This window comes from Cavia porcellus, unplaced genomic scaffold (genome assembly GCF_034190915.1).
Source record: "Cavia porcellus strain 051 isolate PalLab524CR breed Dunkin Hartley unplaced genomic scaffold, mCavPor4.1 scaffold_16, whole genome shotgun sequence".
Lineage (NCBI taxonomy): Eukaryota > Metazoa > Chordata > Mammalia > Rodentia > Caviidae > Cavia > Cavia porcellus.
The window spans coordinates 32,952,275-32,975,998 of NW_026947499.1; the positions used below are offsets into that span (position 1 = coordinate 32,952,275).

The 23,724-nt window shown below is 42.9% G+C and overlaps 1 protein-coding gene across 5 annotated transcripts in view; it reads left to right on the plus strand.

The window, feature by feature from the left end:
* The window catches only part of Cramp1 (cramped chromatin regulator homolog 1), a 68,481-nt gene that overhangs the window by 35,773 nt on the left and 8,984 nt on the right, over nt 1-23,724 (plus strand). For all 5 annotated transcript variants that reach the window (XM_013141839.3, XM_013141836.3, XM_003478451.5 and 2 more), the window contains exons 7-16: nt 10,481-10,566; nt 11,002-11,125; nt 12,764-12,845; nt 13,309-14,472; nt 15,958-16,123; nt 18,257-18,435; nt 18,526-18,600; nt 21,401-21,482; nt 22,686-22,790; nt 22,995-23,173. In XM_013141839.3, coding sequence (XP_012997293.1) covers nt 10,481-10,566; nt 11,002-11,125; nt 12,764-12,845; nt 13,309-14,472; nt 15,958-16,123; nt 18,257-18,435; nt 18,526-18,600; nt 21,401-21,482; nt 22,686-22,790; nt 22,995-23,173 — 2,242 coding nt within the window. The remainder of the gene's footprint in view (nt 1-10,480; nt 10,567-11,001; nt 11,126-12,763; nt 12,846-13,308; nt 14,473-15,957; nt 16,124-18,256; nt 18,436-18,525; nt 18,601-21,400; nt 21,483-22,685; nt 22,791-22,994; nt 23,174-23,724) is intronic.

The window sequence follows — 23,724 nt, forward strand, 5'->3', positions numbered from 1 at the left end:
GTGATGTTACCTTCTCACTAGCAAACTATATTGCAATTTGCTGGCAAATCTTGACCTTTTGTATCAAAATTCATGGAATGAAGCCAGCTCTTTGTCTCCAGGACTAGACATGTGCAGCATGTAGAAAGCCAGGACTGGGACTGGGCCAGGTGAAGTACCTTTCCTGCTATGCAGACATCTGACACATAGTCCCTCAAGTGGCTGAGTTACTAGCTGGTGTTGGCCACCATGGTTGACTGTGCTCTTCATAGTGTAGTGATATAAGAGAAGTCCTAAAAGGTAGTACATTGGTTGAATGAAGGGATTGAGTGCCCTTTTTCTTAGGCCATTATTAGTGAGGCTCACCTGACTTGTGTATAGCACCTGTTTGAAAAGACAGAGAAGATAGCCTTTATTTTTTTGTTTTTTAACAGTCATAGGTGCAACTAAGGAACTTGGTAATGTAAGGATGTGTGCAGCAAGTGGCAGGACAAGTCAGCCCTGATTCCTGGCCATGTTGAAAGCTTGGTTATGGCTGAGAAATGTGTCTGTTGCCACTAAAAAATCTTTTAGGATTTTCTACTTTTACTTAGGGCCTTTAACTGGCTTTTCAGGCTCCAACAACTAACCTTACCCTTGCTGTTCCTCAGAAAGGTACTGATGACCCAGTCCAACATGCCACCGTCCATGGAGAGATTTCTGCTTGTAGCCATAGAGGTGAAGAGGCAGAAAGCTTACATAGTATGTCCTTGTGTCCTGAAATATCTTGACTGCTAAGCATAAGGATAGATGCTGGTTATGCAGTTGAGTGGTTCTGGCATGATGATAAGCACAGACAGGTCTGACCCTGGGACAGGGATCTTACCTTGCCTTCTTGGATGGTGGTGTTTAAGCTAAGGACTTGAGAAGGTGAAAAGAAAGAAGAACCTGAGGGGATACATGAGGTACAGAGCCTAGGCTAGAGTGCAAGCAGCTCCACTCTGCACCTCACACAGCGCTTCAGTGGTCTCCTTGCTACCTCAGCAAGCTGGTGAGGTGGTGAAATGAGAGAGATTTGCACTGGGTGAAACTGTTACTGGTTTCCTGTGGAGAATAGGTTTTGGGGTACGTTGGAAGGATTGTGTATAGATATTCATTGTTTAATACTTCAGCATATATCTTTCACTATTTGGTAGAGAGTACAGTATTCAACACCCTCCCCACTACCATCTTATGTTAGTATGGTTACAGCTTGTGCACTTCCACTGATACATTGCCATCATCCAAATAGACCTTAGGGCTCCCTTCTCACGTGTTGAACATGTTAAAAGTTTGGACAAATGCATGATACATTTCCATCATTATGTACTTTTTTTGCTCTAGAAATCCCCCGTGTTCTTTGTATTCATCGCTGCCTCTCCTCAACCCTTGATTACCTCTGATCTTTCATTGTCTCCATCATATTGGCCTCTTTATAACATAGCTTTAAATTTAATAAATGTATGGAGTTTTGGAGCTACTGTCACAGTCAGTGCACAGAGCAGAGCTGAGTGTGGTGGTACATAGCTGTAATCTCAGTACTGAGAGAGGCTGCAAGGAGGACTGTACGTTCAAGTCTTACCTGGGCAACTCAAATGAGACCTTGAGTCCAAAAAAAAAGTGGCTGGCAGTATAGCTTAGTAGAGCATTTATGATGGTTTAGATCTAGGATTTCCCTTTTTGTTGTTGTTTCTGAGACAAAATACCTTAAACCCAAAGTTAAAGGAGAAAAGGTTTATTTTACCTCAGTTTCTAGAAATTTTAGTCTATAGTTGACTGGCTCCGTGGTAGGGGGGTGTTACAGAGGAGAAACAGTCCATGGTGTGACAGGGCAGACAAAAGGGAGCAAGCAGCAACCAACAGCAGCAGTGGCAGCAGAAGTAGCAGCAGCAGTAGACCCTACCTCTCTTATCTCATCCAGCCTTGTGGGTGATGCCAAGGAAGGGCACCTTAATCCCAGAATCATACACCCTAGATCTAGCCACCTCTGAAAAAGTACCACCTATGATTGCCTAAGGATTTGGGAGGCCGTCTACATATAAGCCATAATAAATGCCCTCTCGAATTTTCATGTGGAGGGCTCTGGGAGGTGATTGGATGATAGGGTGCTCTTTTCTTGCACGGATTGACACATAATGATGGATATACTATTAGAAGGTAGGGTCTGGTTTGAAGAGGTGTGTCACTGGGATGTGCCTTTTAAGGGTATATCTCCCTCCCCAAGCTATTCTTCTTTCTCTGCTTCCTACCTGCCATGATATAAGCAGCTTTCCTCTCCAGTGCCCTTCCACCATTCTACTTTGCCTTAGAGCCAGCCAGTTATAGTGCTAATCCCCTAAACCATGAGCCATTAAACCTTCTCCTCTTTTTAGTTGTAGATATCAGATATTTTGTCCTAGTGATGAGAAAATAATTATTAGAGTGCTATCTAGGCGCAAAACAGGTAATGCGCCCCATGCCACCCTGTTGCTGCCTTCCATATCCTATAGTTTGCCTTTTTCAGAAAGCTGTCTGAATGGAATCATTACTTAACCTCATGGCTTCAGCCATCAAGCCATTTCTGCTTGAGATTCTCAGGTGTTCTCTGCAGAGCCACACACATTACTGTCTCATACCAAGTGGGTTCCATGGTGTGGATATGCCTATTCGTCTGTACAGCTTAGAGAGACACTGGGTTCTTTATAAGTAAGTGACCAATCCTTCATTACCTCCCACCTTTACTCTCATACTTGGGATTGAACCTAGGGCTTTTACACTGAGCTGCCTCTCTAGCTCCTCATCCCAGCTTTTATTTTGAAATGGATGTGTTATTAAGTTAGTAAATTGCCCAGGCTGCTCCTGAATTTGCAGTTCTGCTTCAGCCTCCTAGAGTGCTTGGATTACATGTGTGTAATCCACCATAGCTGGCTTCTACCAGGCTTTTTGTGAATGTAGGTTTTCATTTCATCTGGGTAACTCACATAGGGAAGAGATGGACAGCATAAGGACCTACCAAATTGTTTGCCACAACCTATTGTAGTTGTTCTCACATTCTCCAGCACTTGGTATTTTTACTTTATGATTTTTTTCTAGTAGGTGGATAGTAGCATCTCAGAGAGATGCATTTCACAGAGCAGGGGTCTTTAGCTTGTGATGTCTTATTTGTTAGCTCTTCCTATGGTTTGTGCTCTCAGTGCAGTGTCTTAAGTACTCTCTCTAATCCATGGACAAAGACATTCACCTGTGTATCCTTATATCCATTTAGTGCATGCTTGTAATCCCCACACTCTTAAGAGGCTAAGGCAGGAGGATTCCAGGTTTGAGTCTAGCCTGCCAGCCTTAGCAATTTAGGGGCTTAGTAAGATAAATACTTGCAAGATAAATACTGGACATGTAGCTCAATGAGAAGGTCTTAGGTTCAGTTCCCAGCATCCCCTACTCCTTCTCCAAGTTGCTGTATAGTTTTACAGTTAAGTATGTGATCCACTTTGACTTAACTTTTCTTCATGACAGGAAGTTTAGGCAAGGACTTGTTTTTTGCCTGTGGATGTAGTTTGTTCCAGTGCGATCTGAAGGGATAACCTTTATGTACTGGGATACTGTTCCCCCATTGTCAAAGATCAGCTGACAATACTGTATGACTATGCTGCTGGACCCTCTATGCCATCCCATCAACTTATGCGTCTGTTCTTTCCTCAGTGGATTTCAGGTTTTTCCTTTTCTTTGGTATTATGGATTGAACCCAGGACTTCATGCATGCTAGGCAAGTGCTGTACCTCTATGCTGCATCCCCAGTCTTTTATTTTATTTTGAGACAGTCTCAGTACACATCACCCAGGCTGTTTTCAAATACTCAGTCATCCTGCCTCTACCCCCAGAGTAGTTGCTGGGCCTGGTTCATACTTTAGTGTTTAACTATGGACAAAAAATGCTCTAAGTGTAGAATAGAAAGAGGAAAATACTAGTAAGATGTGTCTTAAAACTTTTTCTTGATTTAAGACCAAAAGCAACTGGAGTTCCTCCTGTCCATGCTTCTCATGCAGAACCTTATGTTAACTGTGAATCTTCTTTCAGTTATAAAATTAAATTCAGAAGTAAGTGAGTTGAGAAATGCTCTAAACTAAAATGAAATCCCATTACATTGTTCATAAACTCAGGCATACATAGAATGTAGCATTATTGATTAGATTTATCCAGTAGCTGTGCAGGGAAGAAAATAATCTCATACCCAAAAAAGAAACCCAGGTTCTACTATGCAGAGAAGTCTATTATTTGTTGTTACTGATCCCCTGGAGACATGCACACTCTGACCTTGTGTTTCCTGTGTTTTCTACCTCCAAGGAGAATGCAAGTTGTCCTTGACAGACAGTCCCTCTTTAATCTCTGTGGCCCAGGGCATCCTAGCCTATTTGTCTTTCAGTTTCTAGGGGTCAGAAGAGCTTGAGTGTGGCCGTTGACCTTGTGTAGTGCCCCAGCCTCAGTCTGATCATGGAATTCCTATTTAGGAGAAAAGGACAAGAATTGTAAATCTAAGAGTGGTTATCAGATATTAAAAGTAAGTGTACTCAGTTGCTGAAGGAAGTAAAGGAAGTCACAGGGTAGCAGGTTAGGAGAAACTGATGATTGTAAACACTGCTGGCACATGATGGAATACCTCCCATTGTTAAAGTCTTGTGTGTCTGGGCCGCACAAAAGAATGAGCAAAAAAGCCCTTTTTTTCCCAAAACCTTTTATTAGAGGACATTGTTGGGGAATTGACTCCACACTTCATAACTATTCTTTAAAAATGTTCTGCCTGTGACCCTACTCCAACATCATTTGTAGAACAGCTCTGATACATCATCTGGGACTTTCACCTGTACTAAGGTGGTTTAGGAATTTGACTATATAGAATATGTTGTTACTTTGAGACTCATTTTCTTTAAATTACTCCTTCTTGGAGTTGGGGCTACAGTTTAGTGGCACAGTGTCTGTCTGACAAATGTGAGGTCCTGAATTCTGATACTCCTCCTCACCAAAAGTGAATAGGGGCTGGAAGCTCTCCGGCTAGCGTGAATTGATAGGTGGTCAGATGTGTGAATGGATGGATAGAAGGTGAATGGATGAGAGGTATGGATAGAATAATGAAGTAGAGGGTATGTTTGAACAGATGAGAGGATGGATGGATGGATAGATAGGTAGGTGAGTAAGTGGATAGAAGGGTATGTGGATGAAATGGATAGATGGATAGATAAGTAGATTGCTGGATAGATGATGACTCGATGGATAAATGAATACAAAAGTGAGAAGGATGGGTAAATAAAAGAGTGGCTAGATAAATGCGTAGATGCATGGGTAGGTAAATAGATGGAGAGATGAGTGTATGGACAGATAGAAAAGAAGATGAATGAATGGATAGATGGAATTGTAGCTCCCGTGGCATAAGGAATCATTAAACTTGCTGTGTCACATGCCTGTACTCAGATGTTGTCTCCCTTGTTGCACTCACTGTTTGCGTAAAGCCTTAAAGGTTTTGAAAGCAGTGATGAAATGCACTGTGTACAGTATTGACATTCTATGTTGCTGAAATTAAAGCTGTATTCATTTTCAGAGAAGAGGCAGCAGTTGTGGTGTCATCCTTTCCACCTGTCTGAGGCTGCTAGAGCTAACTGTCTTGTCCTATACATGTGTATGATTGGGCTGCTTTTTCAGTTAGTCTGTGGGAAGTCAACAGAGAGAGGCACTCTTGTGTTTGTTGTGTTTTAAGTCATACTTTGCATCCCCCCACCCCTCCTACCAGGGATCAAACTCACGACCACGCGCTTGCAAGACAGGCACTTATGCCACTGAGCTAAATCCCCAGCCCGTAGTTCGCATTCTAATCTCCAATTTTAAACTGTATTTTCTTAGAATATAGTCTTTCGTAAATACATTCTCTTAAGATTTTCAAATAGTGCAAACACTTCTCATTACCTTTGCCAGAAAAATTCATGTGTATCCTAATAAATTTTTTTCCTTAGGAAATTTACATTTACATGTTTATATATTGAATGGTTTCTCTTATATGAGAAACCCAAAGTATAAAATAATATAAAGAGCAAAATAAAAGATAGGTGATAGGAAAAAGGGTTATAGATCTTTCTGAGATGGGAAGGGCAACTAAGAATGGAGTGGGAGGGTATAAGGGGAGAGATGGAGCCATCCTGCGCTACACAGTGAATTAAGACCAGCTTGAACTACATAGGGAAACCCTGCCCGCCCACAATACAATATATATACCAATTCCCCATGGTGAATGTATTCACTATGTATCACAAAATGTACTATACTAATGAAAAATAAATTTACATTTATAAAGGTACAGATATAAATAATAAATTTGTAGAGATGTAATACGAAGTTTTTGCATGTCTTTAGAATGACATTCTACCTGTGTATGTGCCATAGTTTATTTTTTTATTTTTTTGGTACCAAGGTTTGCACGACCTTGCACTTGCCAGGCAGGTGCTTATGCTGCTAAGCTAAATCCCTCAGCCCCATCAGTTTTTTTTTGTTTGTTTGTTTGTTTGTTTTTTTAAGCAGAGTTCTTACAGAAATTGAACAAATAAAGAAGGATCTGTTTTAAAAGACATAATCACAACTGGGAATGGATCAGTCAAAAATGTTGGCTGAAGCATAAAATAATACACACACACCTGAAGCACTGTGTAAAATATAAACGCACATTGCTCCATCACTCTGGGCATCTCGAGCTACGGACTTTGTGTGGGATCCACACCTTGGGGTTTTGTGTTCTACTCAAGTCAGAAACTCCAGTCAAGGTGACTTCATTTTTTATTTCTCAATTTTAAAGCAAGCAAAAAATCACAGGGCACAGAGCAAAAGCAACAAGACATCAGAGTCTGGTCAGGCCCAGTCTTAGTTATCTTTCCCATTCCTCATTTGGCTGTTACTGTTAAAAAGACCTTGTTTAACAGCCAACATCATACTAAATGGACAAAAACTTAAACAGCTTTCACTCTAAAATCAGAAACAAGACAAGGATATCCACTGTCTCTCTTATTCAATATAGTTCTGGAAATATTAGCTAGAGTGATTAGACAAGAGAATGAAATAAAAGGAGTAAGAATAATGTCTTGGTTACTTTTCTCTTGTTGCAGAAACAAAATACCGGGCAAAATAAAAGGAATGTAAGGTTTATTTAGCTTACAGTTTGTGAGATTTCAGTTCATACTCACCTGGCCACAAGGCAAGGTGGCATGGCTAAGGGGCAACTGTTTATGGTGGCTGCAAGGAACAAGAGTAAAAAGGTCATTTGGGGAAAACACGCCTCCTCTTCTCCCTTATATTATATGCCAGCTACCCACCCCTGCACTTACATCATCAATCCCAGAGCTAGACAATGAACCAATAACAAATACTAGATTCATCCACGTCCGTGACTACACGAATCTTGGGATGTGCATCAAATCATAACAGATAGGAAAGGCTGAAGTCAAATTATTATTTGCATATGACATGTTACTCTACATAGAGGACCCCAGAAACTCTACCAAAAGACTTCTAGATAATAACGAAATTCAGTAGCATATCTGAATATAAAGACAACACTCAAAAATCAATTGCCTTCCTGTACACAAATAACAAACTCACTGAGAGAGAAATTACGGAAGCAACACTTTTCACAACAGCATCCAAAAAAATGAAATACCTAGGAATCAATCTAACAAAGGCAGTAAAAGACCTCTACATTAAAAACCAATAGTACTGTGAACGAGGAGATTAAAGAGAATATTAGAAATGGAAACATCACTTGTTTTTGGGTAAGAAGAACTAATATAGTGAAAATGGCCATACTTCCAAAATTGTTTTACAGATGTAATGCAATCCCACTCAAAATACTAAAAATATATTTAATAGAAATACTGAAAACAATTCTAAAATTCATTTGGAACCAGAAGAGACCTAGAAAACCAAAAGAAATTCTGGGCAATCAAGGCAAGGCAGGGGTCCTCATAATCCCTGACTTGAAATTATACTTCAAAGCTACTGTGATAAAAACAGCATGGTACTGGCATAAAACAAACCTGAGGATCAGTGGAACAGATTGAAAATGTAGAAACAACTCCATACACACTCAGTTGCCTTATCTTTGACAAAGGAGCCAAGCACCTTCAGCGGAAGAAAGTCTCAACAAACAGTGCTGTAAAAACTGGCTTTCTACATGCTATAAACTAACACTAGACCCATATCTATCACCATGCACTAAACTAAAATCAGAATGGATCAAAAATCTAAATATTAAAACAGAAACACCAAGCCTGCTGGAAGATAGAATGGGTAGAACTCTTGAAGACTTTGGTGTAGGAAGACTTTATAAACAAGTCCAGACTGCAGGAGAAATATTACACAGAATCATCAACTGGAATCTCATCTTATTAAAAAGATTTTGCAGTTAGAGAAATCACCAACGTACTAAAGAGACAACTCACAGTGTGGGAAAATTCTCATATAAAGGACTGCTATCTGGAATATATAAAGAACTCAAAAAACTCAGACACCCCCCCCCCAGATTTAAAGACCAAATCCAAAATTGGGCATCTGAAATGTATAGACACTTATTAAATGAAAAAATAGAAAATAAGCATGTGAAAAAATGTTAAATATCTTTGGTAATTTGAGAAATGCAAATTAAAACAATGCTGACATCCTATCTCACTCCAGAAAGAATGGCTATTAACAAATGAATAGGGGCTGGGGATTTACCCCAGTGGCATAAGCACCTGCCTTGCAAGCAGGCAGTCCTGAGTTAGATCTTGGTACCAATTTAAAAAAACCCAAAAAACAAATGAATAACAAGTGTTGGACCTGTTGTAGGAAAACCCTTCTGCACTGTTGGTGAGAATATAAACTGGTGCAACCACTGTGGAAATCAATGTAGAGATTCCTCAAAAAGCTAGGAGTAGAGGTTCCATTTGACCCTACTATTCCTCTTCTTGGTATCTTCCTAAGAGAATTAACAGCATCATGCCACAGTGATGTATGCACACCCATATTTTTAGAGGCACAGTTTGTAATAGCTAAATCTTGAAAATAGTGCAGCCCAGATGCCTATCAATTAATGATAGGATGAACAAGATGAGGTTTTTTTCATGCAGTGGAGTACTACTCTTCCATAAAAAAGGATAAGCTTGAAGCAGTTTTCGGTAAATACATGCTCCTTGAGACTATACTCTTAAGTGGATACACATGTAAATACTGCATTGTTTTTCTGTTGCAAGAAACTTAAAGTGTAAATAAAAACCAAAATATATAATAGATATTGTGAAATAGGAAAAAAATGTTCAAGTGGGAATGGGGAACTAGGGAAAGGGGTGGGGAAAAGAAAGGAAATGATAAAAGAAGGAAAAAGCGAAAGAGGGGTTGAAGGTAGGGAGGAGGATGGGGATTAAAAAAAGAATCAAGCAGAGCGTGGTGGCTCATGCCTGTAATTCCAGCACTTGGGAGGCTGAAGCAGGAGGATTGTTGCAAGTTTAATACCAGCCTGGGATACAAAATGAGCTCAGGGCCAGCCTGAACTGCATAGTGAGACCCTGTCCCAAAAAGACAAAAAAAAAAAAAAAGAATCAAGTTATATCATGTACAGGTACAAATTTCCTATAATAAATGTAGTCATTATATACCTAAATGTACCACTGATGTAATCCAAAAGAAAAAAGACCTTGCTTATTTGTGAAAGGTCTCACTTTGTAGGTCAGCCTGGCTTTGAACTTACTAAGTGTCCCAGGCCTACTTCAAACTTGTAGTTCTGCCTCAGCCACCTGAGTGCTGAGGCATTTGGCACCACATCTAACTAAAAAGATCTATGTTTATTGAGTCTCCCATGTCCTCTGTGTTGAGCATTTATGAAGCATTTCAGCTGTGTTTTTTAGAAGAAACCATTTTAATCTTTAATTCATGCTCTTGTAATCCCCCGCAGGTTGGGCAGACAGATTTGGGGCCAGCCTGAGGACTCAGCATGAGCCTGTGACATCCTTCTCTGGCTGCTAGTACACAGTCCTTGCCAGAGGAATGGAGTACAACATTGATGTGGCGGGTTGATCATAAAGAGATCACATAGAGGTTATGTAGAGGCAGATGGAAGAGCTCACATGGAGATCACATAGGGTTAGTTTGATAGCTTCTGTTCTGAGGCCCCAAGTAGGAGGAGTACATGGAAATGGAATAGGTGGAAAGAAGAGCAGCTGTCTGCAGCTTCATAGTGGTAGATGTAAGAGGTATGATACATTTCCTGTAAACAGAAGTCTTCCACTAGTCAGGGAGTGTTAGATGTCTAGAGGCACAGTGCTGCTTGTTGCCTCTACATACCATCCTGGGTAGTTACATGGGGACAGTGTGAAAACTTGCTTAGGGCTGGCCCTCGCCTGGGGCCCTCTTGCTCCCACTTGATGTATCTCAGACACATTGGTCTTCCCTCACTTCCACTCATTCAGAGATCTCAGCATCTTTTCCAAACTGTTTTCAGGGCTACTACAGTACGATACAAAGGAAGAAACCTGCGGATCAAAGCACCCATGTGCCGAGCCCTGAAGAAGCTTTGTGATCCTGATGGTGGGTAACTAAAGGAAAGGCTGACTTGTAGCTCACTTGGCATTTTTGTCCCGTTTCATGGTGGACAGGCTGAGTTGTTGGCAGGTGTTTTTTGCCTACCCTTACTCCATCCCAGTTCTATCAGTTGACAGTCTTTCAATTTGAAAACTCATTTTCACTCACTGAGTCCAGTTTAACTCAAAAGTCATGGCTATATTCTGATAAATGAATCAGCCTTGTGGGAGTGAGTCTATTATAGCCTCTTTGTGGCTGGTCCATGGCTTTGCCTTGGCAAAGATGCAGGTGACCATATTGAGTTTCTTCTCTAATTTCCTTGTGTCTAATCACAAGACAGTCTGCCCACACTGCTTTCATTGTATTGGTTTTCAATGAAACACTTTGCTTTCTGCCTCAAGCTTAATCTGTGCTAGACTTTCATGGTCTCTCCTTTTGCAGGCCTGAGTGATGAAGAGGACCAGAAGCCAGTGCGCCTACCCTTAAAAGTCCCTGTAGAGCTACAACCACGGAACAACCATGCCTGGGCCCGCGTGCAGAGCCTTGCCCAGAACCCACGCCTCAGGTGATGCAGGCTTCTGGGGTCAGAATAGGGGGATGAGTTGGATGACACATGCACCACAGTATTTGTGTTTGGGTTACTGAGGGAAATTCTGGTAAATAGTCTCAACACAGTCCTCTTTCATCACCTGAGGACAGAGTCTGTTTTGCATTTTATTTTGTTATGGTGTTTTTTGCTGTGCTGAAAAAACGTAGCATTGTATATGCTGAAAAGCAGCGTAGCATAGCACAGCATAGCATAGCAGCAGTTCAGACTGGCCTTGAGCTTATTATATAGCTCAGAGTGGCCTTGAACTTTTGGTGACTTTCTTGCCTCAGCCTCCTGAATGCTTGAATTACAGTCATGCACCATGCCTGATGAGGACAGTATCTGGATGTGGCATTGTCATAGGTGTTGTAATCAAACCACCTGTAAGACCTTAAGATATTGTATTGGTTCTGTCCCTAAGCAGGGTTTTAGATAACAGATGGGAGCTATAAGATGATGTCTTGGTATAAAGATTGAGTGGTTATAGAGCCCCTGTGAACCCTCCACATTCCCCTTTCTCCGACTTTCCAAACATTTGTCTAATTTATGCATGAAGCATTATCGTTTCCATTTATACTTTTTTTAGGGGGGTTTGGGGAAAGGAACTGAGAATTGAAGTTAGGACCTTGTGCTTGCCAGGTCCCTGAGCGATATGGCTGGCCCTACATTTTTTTTTAATTGAGGAAAAGCTATATCCCTGGCCCTACATTTTTTTTTTAATTGAGCAAAAGCTGTATCCTGGGCCCCATATTTTTTTTTTAATTGAGGAAAACGTTCCACAGCCTAAAATGTATTATAGCCACTTGAAAATTTGAACAGTTTAGCAGTGTTTAGAGCATTCACAATATTGTGCCACCTCCACCACTATGTACTTTACACTGTGTTGTCAGCAATCACTCCCTGATGCTTGCCTCTCCCTAAGTCCTGGTAGTCTGTTTTTTGTTTTGGTAATTTGCTTCTTCTAGACTTTCCATATCAGTGGAATCACAGGCAGACATCAACTGTATCTGGTTACTCTCAACAGATACCCTGTTATTGAGTTCCTTCCACATTGTAGTATGCGTCAGTGCTTCATCCCACCTTGTTTGCATTTGATTTTCTTAGGGTTAATTGACTACCCTACCCTTGAACTCATAAGACATTAAGAGAACAGCTAGTAATAGAATCAGCATTTACATCCTGTATGAGTTCTCACGCTGGTGAATGATATATGGATCTCTCCATACTACTTTTTTTTTTTTTTTTTTTTGAGATGAGATGTCACTGTGTACTTCAGGCTAGTCTTGGACTTGCTCAAGCTGGCCTGGAATTTGGTAATCATCTTGCTTCAGCCTCCCAAATGGTGGAATTACAGGCATGTACCACCAGGCCCTGCCCTCTCCGTGTTATTTCTTGTAGCTTCATGTGAATGTATTGTGATTTTAATAGACAGGGATATTTTTTAGGAAAAGCAGCTGAGGTCCTGCTGGTGGTTCTTCCTTGCTACTCCTTCTGTGGCCCCACTTCTCTTTGCCACATGGCCTTGGGATGGACAGTCACAGGTGAAAGCAACTGCAGCCACAGGTAGTTGAGGGCTCCTACCCCTTTATAACAGCCTTCTCTGTCTTTCTGTAGGATGATTGTGGAGCTGCATAGAAAGGTCTCCAGCCTCATTGAGTTCTTGAAGCAGAAGTGGGCACTCCATGAAGTGCGAATTGTATCTTTTTCTAACTAAAGCAAACCTTCCAAACTCTGTAATTGCACCCTTTTTAGAATAGAACCTCACTTCTTGTCATTGCCATGGAGTCCTATGGGAGCTCTTTGTCCCCTGGATTTTGACCAACCTTTGACCTTGCAGTGGAGTACAAACCATAGGCAGCTCTCCGTAGTTCATGTTGTGCTGCCACATCACCCTGCCAGGAGACGGTGTAACATGACCTAGGAATAACCTAGACTCACTTGTTTTTTTGGTAGGCTTTTGGGCCAGCATTGTTTGTTAGTAGTGTAAGAAAAGCCCCTTGGTCAGGCATTGGGACAGATCTGAGCCCCATTGGATGCCAAAAATGGGTGTTGGTGCCATCAATACCACCATGTAGAACGAGTCTATAATCCATTGCCTCTGACTAGTTTGACCAAGGTATAGATGTATGGTGGAGATTGTTCCTTGACAGTACACCCAGCGGAAGACCCTTGAAGAGGGGCAGCTGCAGGGCATGAACCCTGCGCAGATGCAAGAGAAGGTTACACTTCACCTATTCCCAGGCGAGAACTGCACACTAACACCGCTGCCTGGTGTGGCTCGCGTGGTGCACTCCAAGGCCTTCTGCACAGTGCACTGGCAGGAGGGTGGCCGCTGCAAGCAGAGTGCCAAGGACAACCATTCGCTGCCCCCAGCCCAAATCCTGGGCATCCAAAGTGGGCAGGGTACAGCCCGGGGCCAGGTGAAGTGCCCAAGGGGCAGCACTGAAGGCAAGGGTGGGGGGCGGCCCCCTCCCACCACTGATACTTCACAGAGCTCTGGAGAGAGTTCCCCTGAGAGTGCCCTTGGGGAGGGGGCCACCCCTAGTCTGAGCAGCCCGGATGCTCCCGACAGGCCTCTCCTAGGGCACCAGGACTCCCTGCTGCATCTTGAGAAAACTCCTGCAGTGCCTCCTCCAGAGGGTGGGGATGGTCTTGCTGGAGATCCAGGGTCCCTGCTGTGTGCCTACAGCCAGCTCCCAGACCTGGAGGACGAACTGTCACTCCTCGACCCCTTGCCCCGCTATCTGAAGTCCTGTCAGGACCTCATCATCCCTGAGCAGTGCCGCTGTGCAGATGCTCGGCCCAGGAGTGAGCAGCCTCCACTGGGCAGGGCCACCTCCCCAGAGACTCTTGTCCTCAATGGCAGAGAAGCTGCCAACCTTGCTATCTCTGGCCCAGACCCTCAGTCTGGTCCTGGCCCTGGATTCCTGCTGGATGTTTGCACTAAAGAACCGGCAGACACATCTACAGAGGAGCCCCAGGAGAAAGGGAGCCCCTCAGAGCCTCTGTTGCCTCAGGGACAGTCTACTTCCAGGCCCCCAAAGGAAGTCCCTGCAAGCCGGTTGGCCCAGCAGCTACGTGAGGAGGGCTGGAGCCTGCAGACCTCTGAAAGCCTTACACTGGCCGAAGTCTACCTCATGATGGGCAAGCCAAGCAAGCTGCAGCTGGAATATGACTGGCTGGCTGTGTTAGGTCCTGAGGGCCAAGCCTCTGGAGGGCAGGGCCGGGCCACCCGTCCAGGCTCCCCACCTACCACCCTCCATGAGCAGCGCCTGCTGAGCTGCCTCTTGAAGCTCATCTCAACAGAAGTCAACCCCAAGCTGGTGAGTGAGCCAGACTCTGCCCCACAGGAATATCAAGAAAAGTATGACCAGGTCCAAAAGAAAAGGAGCCCCTAAGGCTAGGCATTTTGATGGTAACCCCTAAACTAGCCAAGTTGTAGGGCTGTTGAGATGAGTGAGCTATGAGTTTTTTAAGTATGGCTTTTTATGGAGAGATGTCGCCTGGTTGAAGTGCACTGGGGGAGGCAGTGGAAGATGTGGAACACTTGAGTATTCCTGGCAGGATATGTTAGCACAATATTGTGGAGAAGGGTGAGCAGCAAGCTCAGCAGAGTACTCAGAAGAATCAGCAGCCTCATTGTCAACTGGAACTGGTTAGAAATGCAGAGTCTAGGGTGGGGCTCAAAGACTATGTTAATGAGCCCCTAGGAGATCTGTGAGCTGCACATACAGAGTACTAAGGTAAGATGATTCAAAAAAGGACCTTGGTGTTGAGTGCTATGGACAGAGGAGTGAAGAGCTGAGGGTTCAGTCTTCTAATTAGTGTAGTGATGGTTTCCCCAGGGTAGTGATGGTTCCAGAACAAGAACAGAGATGGAATTGCAGGGTAAGGCATCTCTGCAGCGTCCTACAACTCAGCAAAAGTCTCTGCCAGGATCTCTGACAGTTGAGTCTTTGACCTAACAGGGTGCTCTTGGGCTCTATATTTTTCTCTGGAGTAAATCTGTTTCTCCTCCCTCTTGACAGAAGAGGCTAATACACTGGATTCTTACTGTGGTCTCTTTTTAAAATTTTTTTTAATACGGAAGATTGAACTCACGACCTCGTGCTTGCCAGGCAGGTGTTTATGCCACTGAGCTAAATCCTTGGCTGATTGTGGCTTTTTTTAAAAAACAGACTGTGGTCTGTACATTATTCAGAATCTGCTCCTTACATTTTGAGCCCTGTTCCCTTCCTGTGTGTATAGGACTGCTCACTGATATCATGCCCATGCCTATGTTCAAGCAGTAGAGATAATGTAGGGCTCTCCTGAGAAAAATACAAGTTGCTTTCATTATTGACAGACTGCTGATTTGTACTTCCTTTGTCTAGTGAGTTTTAAAAGTGGCAAATTGCTGAGTAACTTTGAGCAATGCCAAGGTCAGACATTATTGACCCCTGATGTTTAATATCAGGAAAATTAGGCCATGATGGCTTCAAAATTCTCAAGATCATTCTCACACTTCCTCCTTGGGGTGCTTGTTTCAAAGCTGGTTTTTGAGTGCTAATACACCCCTCCTCCTGCCCAGGAACTGCAGAAGGAACCAGCACTTTGTACTGAATTACATCCCCAGATCTTTTTAATTTTTTTGTTTTTTGTTTTTAATTTTGAAGCAGGGTTTCACTAAGTCATTGTTTTATCAGGCTGGATTGAACTTGTGATCCTCGTGCCTCAGCCTCCCACATTGCAAGGATTATAGGTAGACACCACTATGCCTCGTAAGTTTATGCACTTTTTTTTTTTCTTTTTGACTCATTTCTATTTAGGCTCCAGAAACAAATGCCTCAGTGAGGCCTTCCCAGGAGGAACAGTCAGCAACTCCCCCAGGGAAAGTGGTATCCATCAGCTCCCGGAGCCCTCGTTGTCCTCGAAACCAGTCTGCCCTCCGCAGCAGCAAGACCTTCCCACCTAGTTCCACATCTTGCACCCCAGGTGAGGTTTGGGACATCCTGATAGCTTTGGGGACTGTGCAAAAGTTGAAGACACACATGTTTTGGGGCTGACCCTACCATCCAGTCATCTGTGGCCCAGTGGCCTGGGTAAATCACCACCTTGGAGAGAGGGTGAGCTCAAGGGGCTCGTGACAAAGGACTTAATCTTAGGGTACAGCAGCCATTGAGAAGTAGAGGACTGTGCCTTTAGCTGGTTTGGTCACTTCTCATGGGGTCAGGAGAAACCTCCATATTGTGCTTCATGACTTATAGCCCCTAAAGAAGGCTGGTTCTTTCTAAATCCATGGCAGCTGTGTTTCTTTGCATCTAAAACGTGAGAATAAAGCAGCATTCCTACAGTTTACTACAGTCTGGGAAAGAAAGATCGAGTAACCTGCCAATCACAGTGTAGCTTACCCTACTTATATCTAGGAAATGATTTGTTTGTGTGGTGTTAGAGATTGAACTCATAACCTTGTACACGCTAGACAGGCACTCTACCCCTGAGCTTCACTCCCAGCTCCTAGGAAGTAGTTTAACTTCACAGTTCATTAATTTTGTCACTGGAGACATGAAACCCCCAGATAAGCATGCCCATTTTCCTGAGCATCAGTTTTACTGTATTTAAACCATTAATGTTTGTATAGTCAAAGAGATTATTGTGCTAGAGTGGTGATTCTTCTTGCATTCAGTGGTGGATGAAAAGTATGAATACTGTCTGTGTTGCCCATGTATCCCTAGGATCTCTACCATCTGCCACTGTGTAGCTGGCTTACTAAGTGATTAAGGGTAGGCTATCGTCTTGCTCCTGTATCTTAGGAAAAGTCATACAGCTCTTCCTTAGACTGATGCAGTGGGATAGGGATGGTCTGGGAGGTAGAAACAGACTTGAAACACTCTTGTCCTGTGCCTCTAAGGCCTCCACACACTTTAATATTAAGGATATTGTTCCAGATACTATGGGAGCCACCAGGAGCAGCATCTATGCATCTCAAGAGTCAGCCCCACCTCTATCCTCAGGGAGATCACATCCTAGGGTAGGCAAAACTCAGGTGCAGACAGGTACAAAAAATGCAATAACTTTTTAACTAACAGACGTACAGTCCTGGTGTGTTAATAGTCTCCAAGATTCTTGTCTATTCAGAGAATGTAATTGTCCTTGTGACTTCTCTCTCTTAGTGTATTGCAAATGACCTGCTCATTAAGGACTTTTATTTCCTTTAGAAGTCCTCGCTGGTGGCCTTTGAGAGAATCTAGACTACTGCCTAGTTGGGGTTGCATCCTCCTCTAGGGACTTGTTTTCTGTTTCCTCTTTCCTTTTCTCCTTGTTTTCTTCCCGCGGCTGCCTGAGACACTGGCCCTTGCAGGCAAAGGTACATTCACTGATGGGAACTAGCTGGTATCTCTTCTGGCCTTTCGTGCCTCGTGTTCTCTCTTTTTTTTGAGACAGGGATTTTTTTTTTTTTTTTTTTTTTTTTTAGTTAGGGCTTTGCTGTGTAGTTCAGGCTGGCTTGAACTCAAAGCAATTCTCCTACCTCATGTTCTACCTTTAAATTTCCTACTTCTGTGCTGTGTTTAATTTCCTTTTCCTAATGGAGGATACTTATATACAAAGGAACCTATAGTTCTAGTAGTCTGTATTGATCCTTGGAGTACTTGGCCTGCATGTTTTGCTTGTCAGTTCAGAGTACCCCACCTATCCTTGAACTCTGAAGGTGCTTTTTGCAGGAAAAAAAAGTAATTGTGAAATACTTGGTGTTTTTATGTCTGCATTCATTTTGCATAAAATTAAGAGATATAGACCAGGTTCTTCAAATGTCAGTACTTAGCCCAAGTGTATAATCATGTTGGCACATGACTGTGCTCACCTGCAGATATATGGTGACTGCCTGCCTAGCCCATATTGCTCTCTTTGCAGAGGCCTAGTGGCTTTGGTTCTACATGAGATTTCCAGGCCCTGCTCACTTTGGAAATTTTAGTGATGGAAAGAACCAATGTTTTAGAGGAATAAGATACCATAGCTGAAGAGCTGTCCAGAGAATACTTTCCTGATTTTCTTCTCAGCAGAATTCCCTTCACCATGGACATGTTGTCGGTACATACTGTTGTGTGACTCTCCTTTCTGCTTTTTCAGGTTTAAGAAACCCCCCAAGACTCTTGGTGGCTGGTCCCTCCAGCACCGGAAGCAGTGACTCAGATGGTGGCCTCTTTGCCGTCCCTACAACATTACCGCCAAACAGCCGACATGGAAAGCTCTTTTCACCCAGTAAAGAAGCCGAGCTGACTTTCCGGCAGCACTTGAACTCAATTAGTGTGAGTGCCAGGTCATATTTGTATGCCAGACCAGGCAGCCAGCACCTTGCAGTATGAGTACTTAGGGCTCACATGCTGTTTGCCTTGCAGATGCAGTCAGACTTCTTCTTGCCAAAGCCTAGGAAACTGCGAAACCGGCATTTGCGGAAGCCATTGGTGGTCCAGGTGAGGGATCCTTGCTCAAGTTCCATGTGTTGCTTGGCTGTCTTACTGGTCTTCTGGCCATGGCACACTGGCTTCTGTATCTCAGATTTTTAGAGTATAAAATAGGAATATTCCTGGCCCTTCCTTTCTTTTTTATGAATAAGAAAAAAATAGAAGTAACAGCAGTGAGCTTAAATGATACCTCTAAGAAGAAAAGACAGTCTTTGAACAGCATTGAAAATTTGTTTGGCAGAAAAGACAGGAAGTTACACACATTCAGGTCCCAATAATGTCCAGACTGTGGTCTTTTGAAGGACTGTCAGAACAAGTGTTAAGGGGCTGAGCCTGGTGGCACATGCTTGTAATCTTAGCACTTGAGAGACTGAGGCAGGATGATTGCAGAGAGTTCAGTGAAAACCCGAGCTACACAGTTGTATTGAAGCCAGCCTGAACTAGATAGTGAGACCATGTCTCCAAAAAAAAAAAACGCCAAAAAGAAAACAAACGTATTGGTGCACATTTAGTCAGTGGAAGCACTTGGCCAGAGTTTGGGTCATCAAAGGCTTGGACTCTGTGAAATGCATGTTGGGGCGGGGGCGCGCAAGACTCACACATCCTATATACAGCTACAGGAAAGATGGTGCATCTGAGGGGGAAGAGCAGTGGCATTTCAAGAGGAAGAGAAAAGGAAGTGATTGCAAGTCTCAAATAATTATGGCCTTATAAATTTATGAATATAGGCTTTAGTTGTAGCTCAATGGTGGTGCACTTGGCTAGCATTCATGAGGCCTGGCTTTGTTCTCCAGTACTGAAGAAAAAGAAAAATTTATGAATATGTATTTTTGGCAAGCATTAATGGATAGGTTTGCTTTTGTTAGACTCTCTCAAGTGTTTTTCTCTATTGAGATTAGTTTTAGTAAAAATAAGAATGAAAAATCTTAGGATGAGATGCATTTCAAATACAGGTAATTTTTGCTGAGACTAACTTAGTACATTTAACTTTAGTATATTTAATTCTTTGCCCCAGAAATGGAAAATCATTGTTGGTTGGTCATGATCTAGGTAACTTTTTTCTTTTTTTTTTTTTTTTTTTTTTTGGTATCAGGAATTGATCTCATGATCTTGTGCTTGCCAGGCAGGCACTTATGCCACTGAGCTAAATCTCCAGCCCCCACTCTTTTTTTTTTTTAGAGACGAGTGTCTTACTATGTAGTGCAGGCTGGCCTCAAACTCAAGGTGATCCTCTTCCCTCTGCCTCCCAAGTGCTGATATATGTAACTCTGGAGTCAGGAATCCAAAACTGTTTACCATGGACTGAATCCAACCTGATCATTCTTCTTTTTTTAAATATTTAAAATAGTTTCTGGATATATAGTTGGCATACTCAAAAGTGTACGCATTTAAAGTGTACAGTTTGATAGCTCGTAACATTTATGGGAGGCTGAACCATCACTACTCCCAGAATATTTTCACCTTCCAAAATAAACCATGTACCTGTGGACTGTGACTGCCTTGTTTCTAGTGTTTGACAGCCCCTAATCTATTTTCAGGTTTTGTTTTCTTTTGTTTTTCAAGACATGATCTCACTGTGCAATCCAAGCTGATCTAGAACTCACAATGATCTTTCCTTAGCCTCCCAGCTGCTAGATTTATACATATGCACCTATATAGTCAGCCTGTTTTCTGTCTCTAGATTTGCCTGTCCTGAGTATTTCCTAATATGGGGTCATATGGTATATGGTCTTTCCCTTTTAATATTTTTATAAATAACAGCCATGTTCATTTCTTTTGCATTGTCTATGACTCCTTTTCTATGGCTGGTCAGATATAACCCAAAGCCTACAATGCTTCCTGCCTGGCCTTTTATAGAAAAAGTTTACTGATCCATGCCTCAGACTTTGGAGCAAGGCAGGCAAAGAGCATACAGAGCTATTAATGGATCCTCCCCGATGGCATCTCCAACAAGATCTGTCCTCTGAGCTGTGCCAGTACCACTGCTGCAGTGCTGCGGAGAGGGGCTCAGGTCTGAATGTACTTTGAGTCCTTCATACATGAGCAGCTGTGTTCCAGACTGCTGTGTTCCATAATGTTACTGGATTGCCAGATATTTTTTTGTGAGTTTTATTGTGACTATACCAGTTTTGGTGGCTGATACAATTTTTTTTTTTTTTTTGTCTTTTTCCTTTTTACTGGTACCAGGGATCGAACTCACGACTGCCTGCAAGGCAGGTGCTTATGTCGCTGAGCTAAATCCCCAGCCCCAATACAATTTTTTTCTCAGCTGGTAGTGATCACTCAGAAGGTACACAGCACCCTGAAATCTCATTGTTCATATGTGGGAACCTTGGGAAAGGGCCTTTCTTGTCCCAAGTAGTCACCTTGTTGTCTTCATCTCACCAATAAGGAAGCCCAGGACAGGATTCTGTGTCTTTCCTTTCTATGACTGTAAACAGATGTGTATATCTAGTATTGCCTCAGCCAAATCAGGATGACATTCTGGATTTAAGGGGATCGCTTTGACATTCCTCTAGTTTTCCTTGGGAAGTCTTAATTCCCTGGGTGTCACAGAGAATCCAGTATTCTGGATTTGGGACCCATAAGACATAACAGCCTGCAACTACCCTTGACATCCTTTATGTCTTCAAATCTAAAGCAAGCTGCTTATCCACTGATACTTGCCTCCCTTTTATTTAGAATACTCCTTTTAAACCAGTTTCTGGAGAGTTTGTTTTATTTTGTTTTGGTTTTTGTTTTGGCATTAGAGTCTTCTCATTACCTTGACTATTTGCATTTTTTGTTTTGTTTTGTTTTGTTTTCACAGAGAACACTGCTCCCTAGACCATCTGAAAACCAGTCCCACAATGTGTGTTCCTTCTCCATCCTGTCTAACTCTCCCATAGCTGGTAAGGACCTGGGCTTCTCTGGGCTAGCTATTTTCCCCTCTGCTTACCTGACAGTAGCCTCATCTTGGGACAGTGGGTGTTGGCTTGTTGAGCATTGCTCCTAGAATTCCTGCTTGCAATCTACCAGCAAATACCATGTGTACCTCTGTATTTTGGCTGGATGCAGCTGAGCTAGGGCAGAGGACTCTGATAGGTGGGTTACAGGGCACTTCTAGAAATGGTCTCAGCAGGCGCTATTGGCTGAATTGTTCAGTTCAGCACATCTGTTGTCCATCTTATTGTTTGGTACCGGGAATCAAACTCATGACCTCGCATTGTCTCGGTCCTCCGTGTTCTTTATTCAGAGATAATCAAGCGTCTCATGGAATAGATATGTTCTTGGGGTATATTAATCAGGCCCCTGCACTTTGAAGTACATCTCACACAAGGAGCATGTAAGTGGGACATGTACTGTGTGATTTATCTTTTTTCACCTGTCTTCCTGATTGTAATCTGTTAGTGATTGCTTTCTCTCATGCTTTTTTTGTTGTTGTTGTTTATTTTTTTGAAATAGGATCTCACTATGCAGTTCAGAATGGCCTTGAACTCACTATGTAGCCTAGGCTATCCTCAAACTTGCATTGATCTCCTATCTCATTCTGTGGAGTGCTAGGATTACAGGTGTGTGCCACCGCACCCAGCTCTCATGCTTACTTTTCAGTTATAGAAGATAACATTATGAGGGGCTGGGGATTTAGCTCAGCGGCATAAGCGCCTGCCTTGCAAGCAGGCAGTCGTGAGTTCGATCCCTGGTACCGATAAAAAACGAAAAAGACCAAAAATAAAAAATAAAAAAATAAAAAAGAAGATAACATTATGTTGCAGTGGCAGAGTCTTAGTCCAAGGTCAGATGCACTGATTGGCTGTAAAGAGCCTGCATTTCATTGCAGGGACTTTTCACAAAGGGCCATTCTCAGGAAATGACAGTGGTTATTATAGACTTTCAGCAGCTCCTAGGAGGGACAGTGGTACCACTAAGGCAGGTCCCAGACATGCACTCCCTGTTGGGTACCTTGCCTCCCCAAGTTAGCAAATATTTGGAAAGTTGTATGGATTCTCTGATCCCAGCTCTATCTATGAAGAAAACGTTCTATAGCTCCTTTATGGGCTCTTAAGACATAGTAAGGCCAAGGTGATGTTTCTGCCTTTGTCTTTCCCTCACAGGAAGAGGCTCGTTCCGGCCCATCCAGTCTTCTCTGACCAAAGCAGCCCTGTCTCGGCCAATTGTGCCCAAGGTCCTTCCATCCCAGGCCACAAGTCACCTGGCTAGTGAGTCTATAACTTCATGGTGATAGCTGCTTTGTAGTATTTTTTTTTTCTCCAAATTATGTCTCTTTAACCTTTAAAGAGAACATCAAACCTACTGACTCTTGCATTGATGTGAGGAGTGAAGGGGAAGCTCTCATGGGTTCTCTCCACACATATCATAAGGTGTCATGGAGCAGAGGTTTGAAATGTTGCTTCTGTTGCCAGGTGCAATTGACCTAGCAGCTCAAAGTGCTGGCATTATCCCTGGAAGCCCCTTACCAGTCTTGGAGACTGAGAGTTTATCTGGCATATCTCCACTGTCCTCAGATGAGGTGACAGCTACCATCTCAGGTCAGGACTCCACCGGACCCCACCAGAATGGAGACACTGTCCCCACCGCGGGGGTGAGTGTGTTCAGAAGGGCTGTTTGATATCTCACCAGCTTCTGAAGTGGGAGCCAGGCTAAGGAGCTTGTGTTACGTTAGATCCAGCTCTGTCTATAGAGGGGTTAGGCCGTATGGGTTAGAAGAGCCACCAACTCAGGGAAACTATGGGGTTTATGAGTGCTGTGCTATCCAGAGCAAAGAGGTAAAAAGACAGCCTTCCTTTGTGACTGGAGAATCGAGGAGCCATGACACGTAAGACAGTGTTGCTCTGAACCACAATCAAATTGGCCACCAGTTCAGCCCAAATGGCTCTCTGCCTAGAGTCACGACTTCAGGCATCTGGGTAAAGAATTTCTTCATGACCCTAACAACCCCTTTGTCATGATTCTCTTAAGTGCTCAGGTTTATTAGCCTGTTTAGTAATTACCTGGGAAGGGTTGGTGAATTGACCCCATAGGGTACCAGGGAGCCTTGTGTCTGAAATTATAATACTGGCTTCTTAATGGAACTTGAATTCTCTCTTAGAAACAACAAAAAAATTTTAATTGAAAGTGATTCCACTGCTTTTT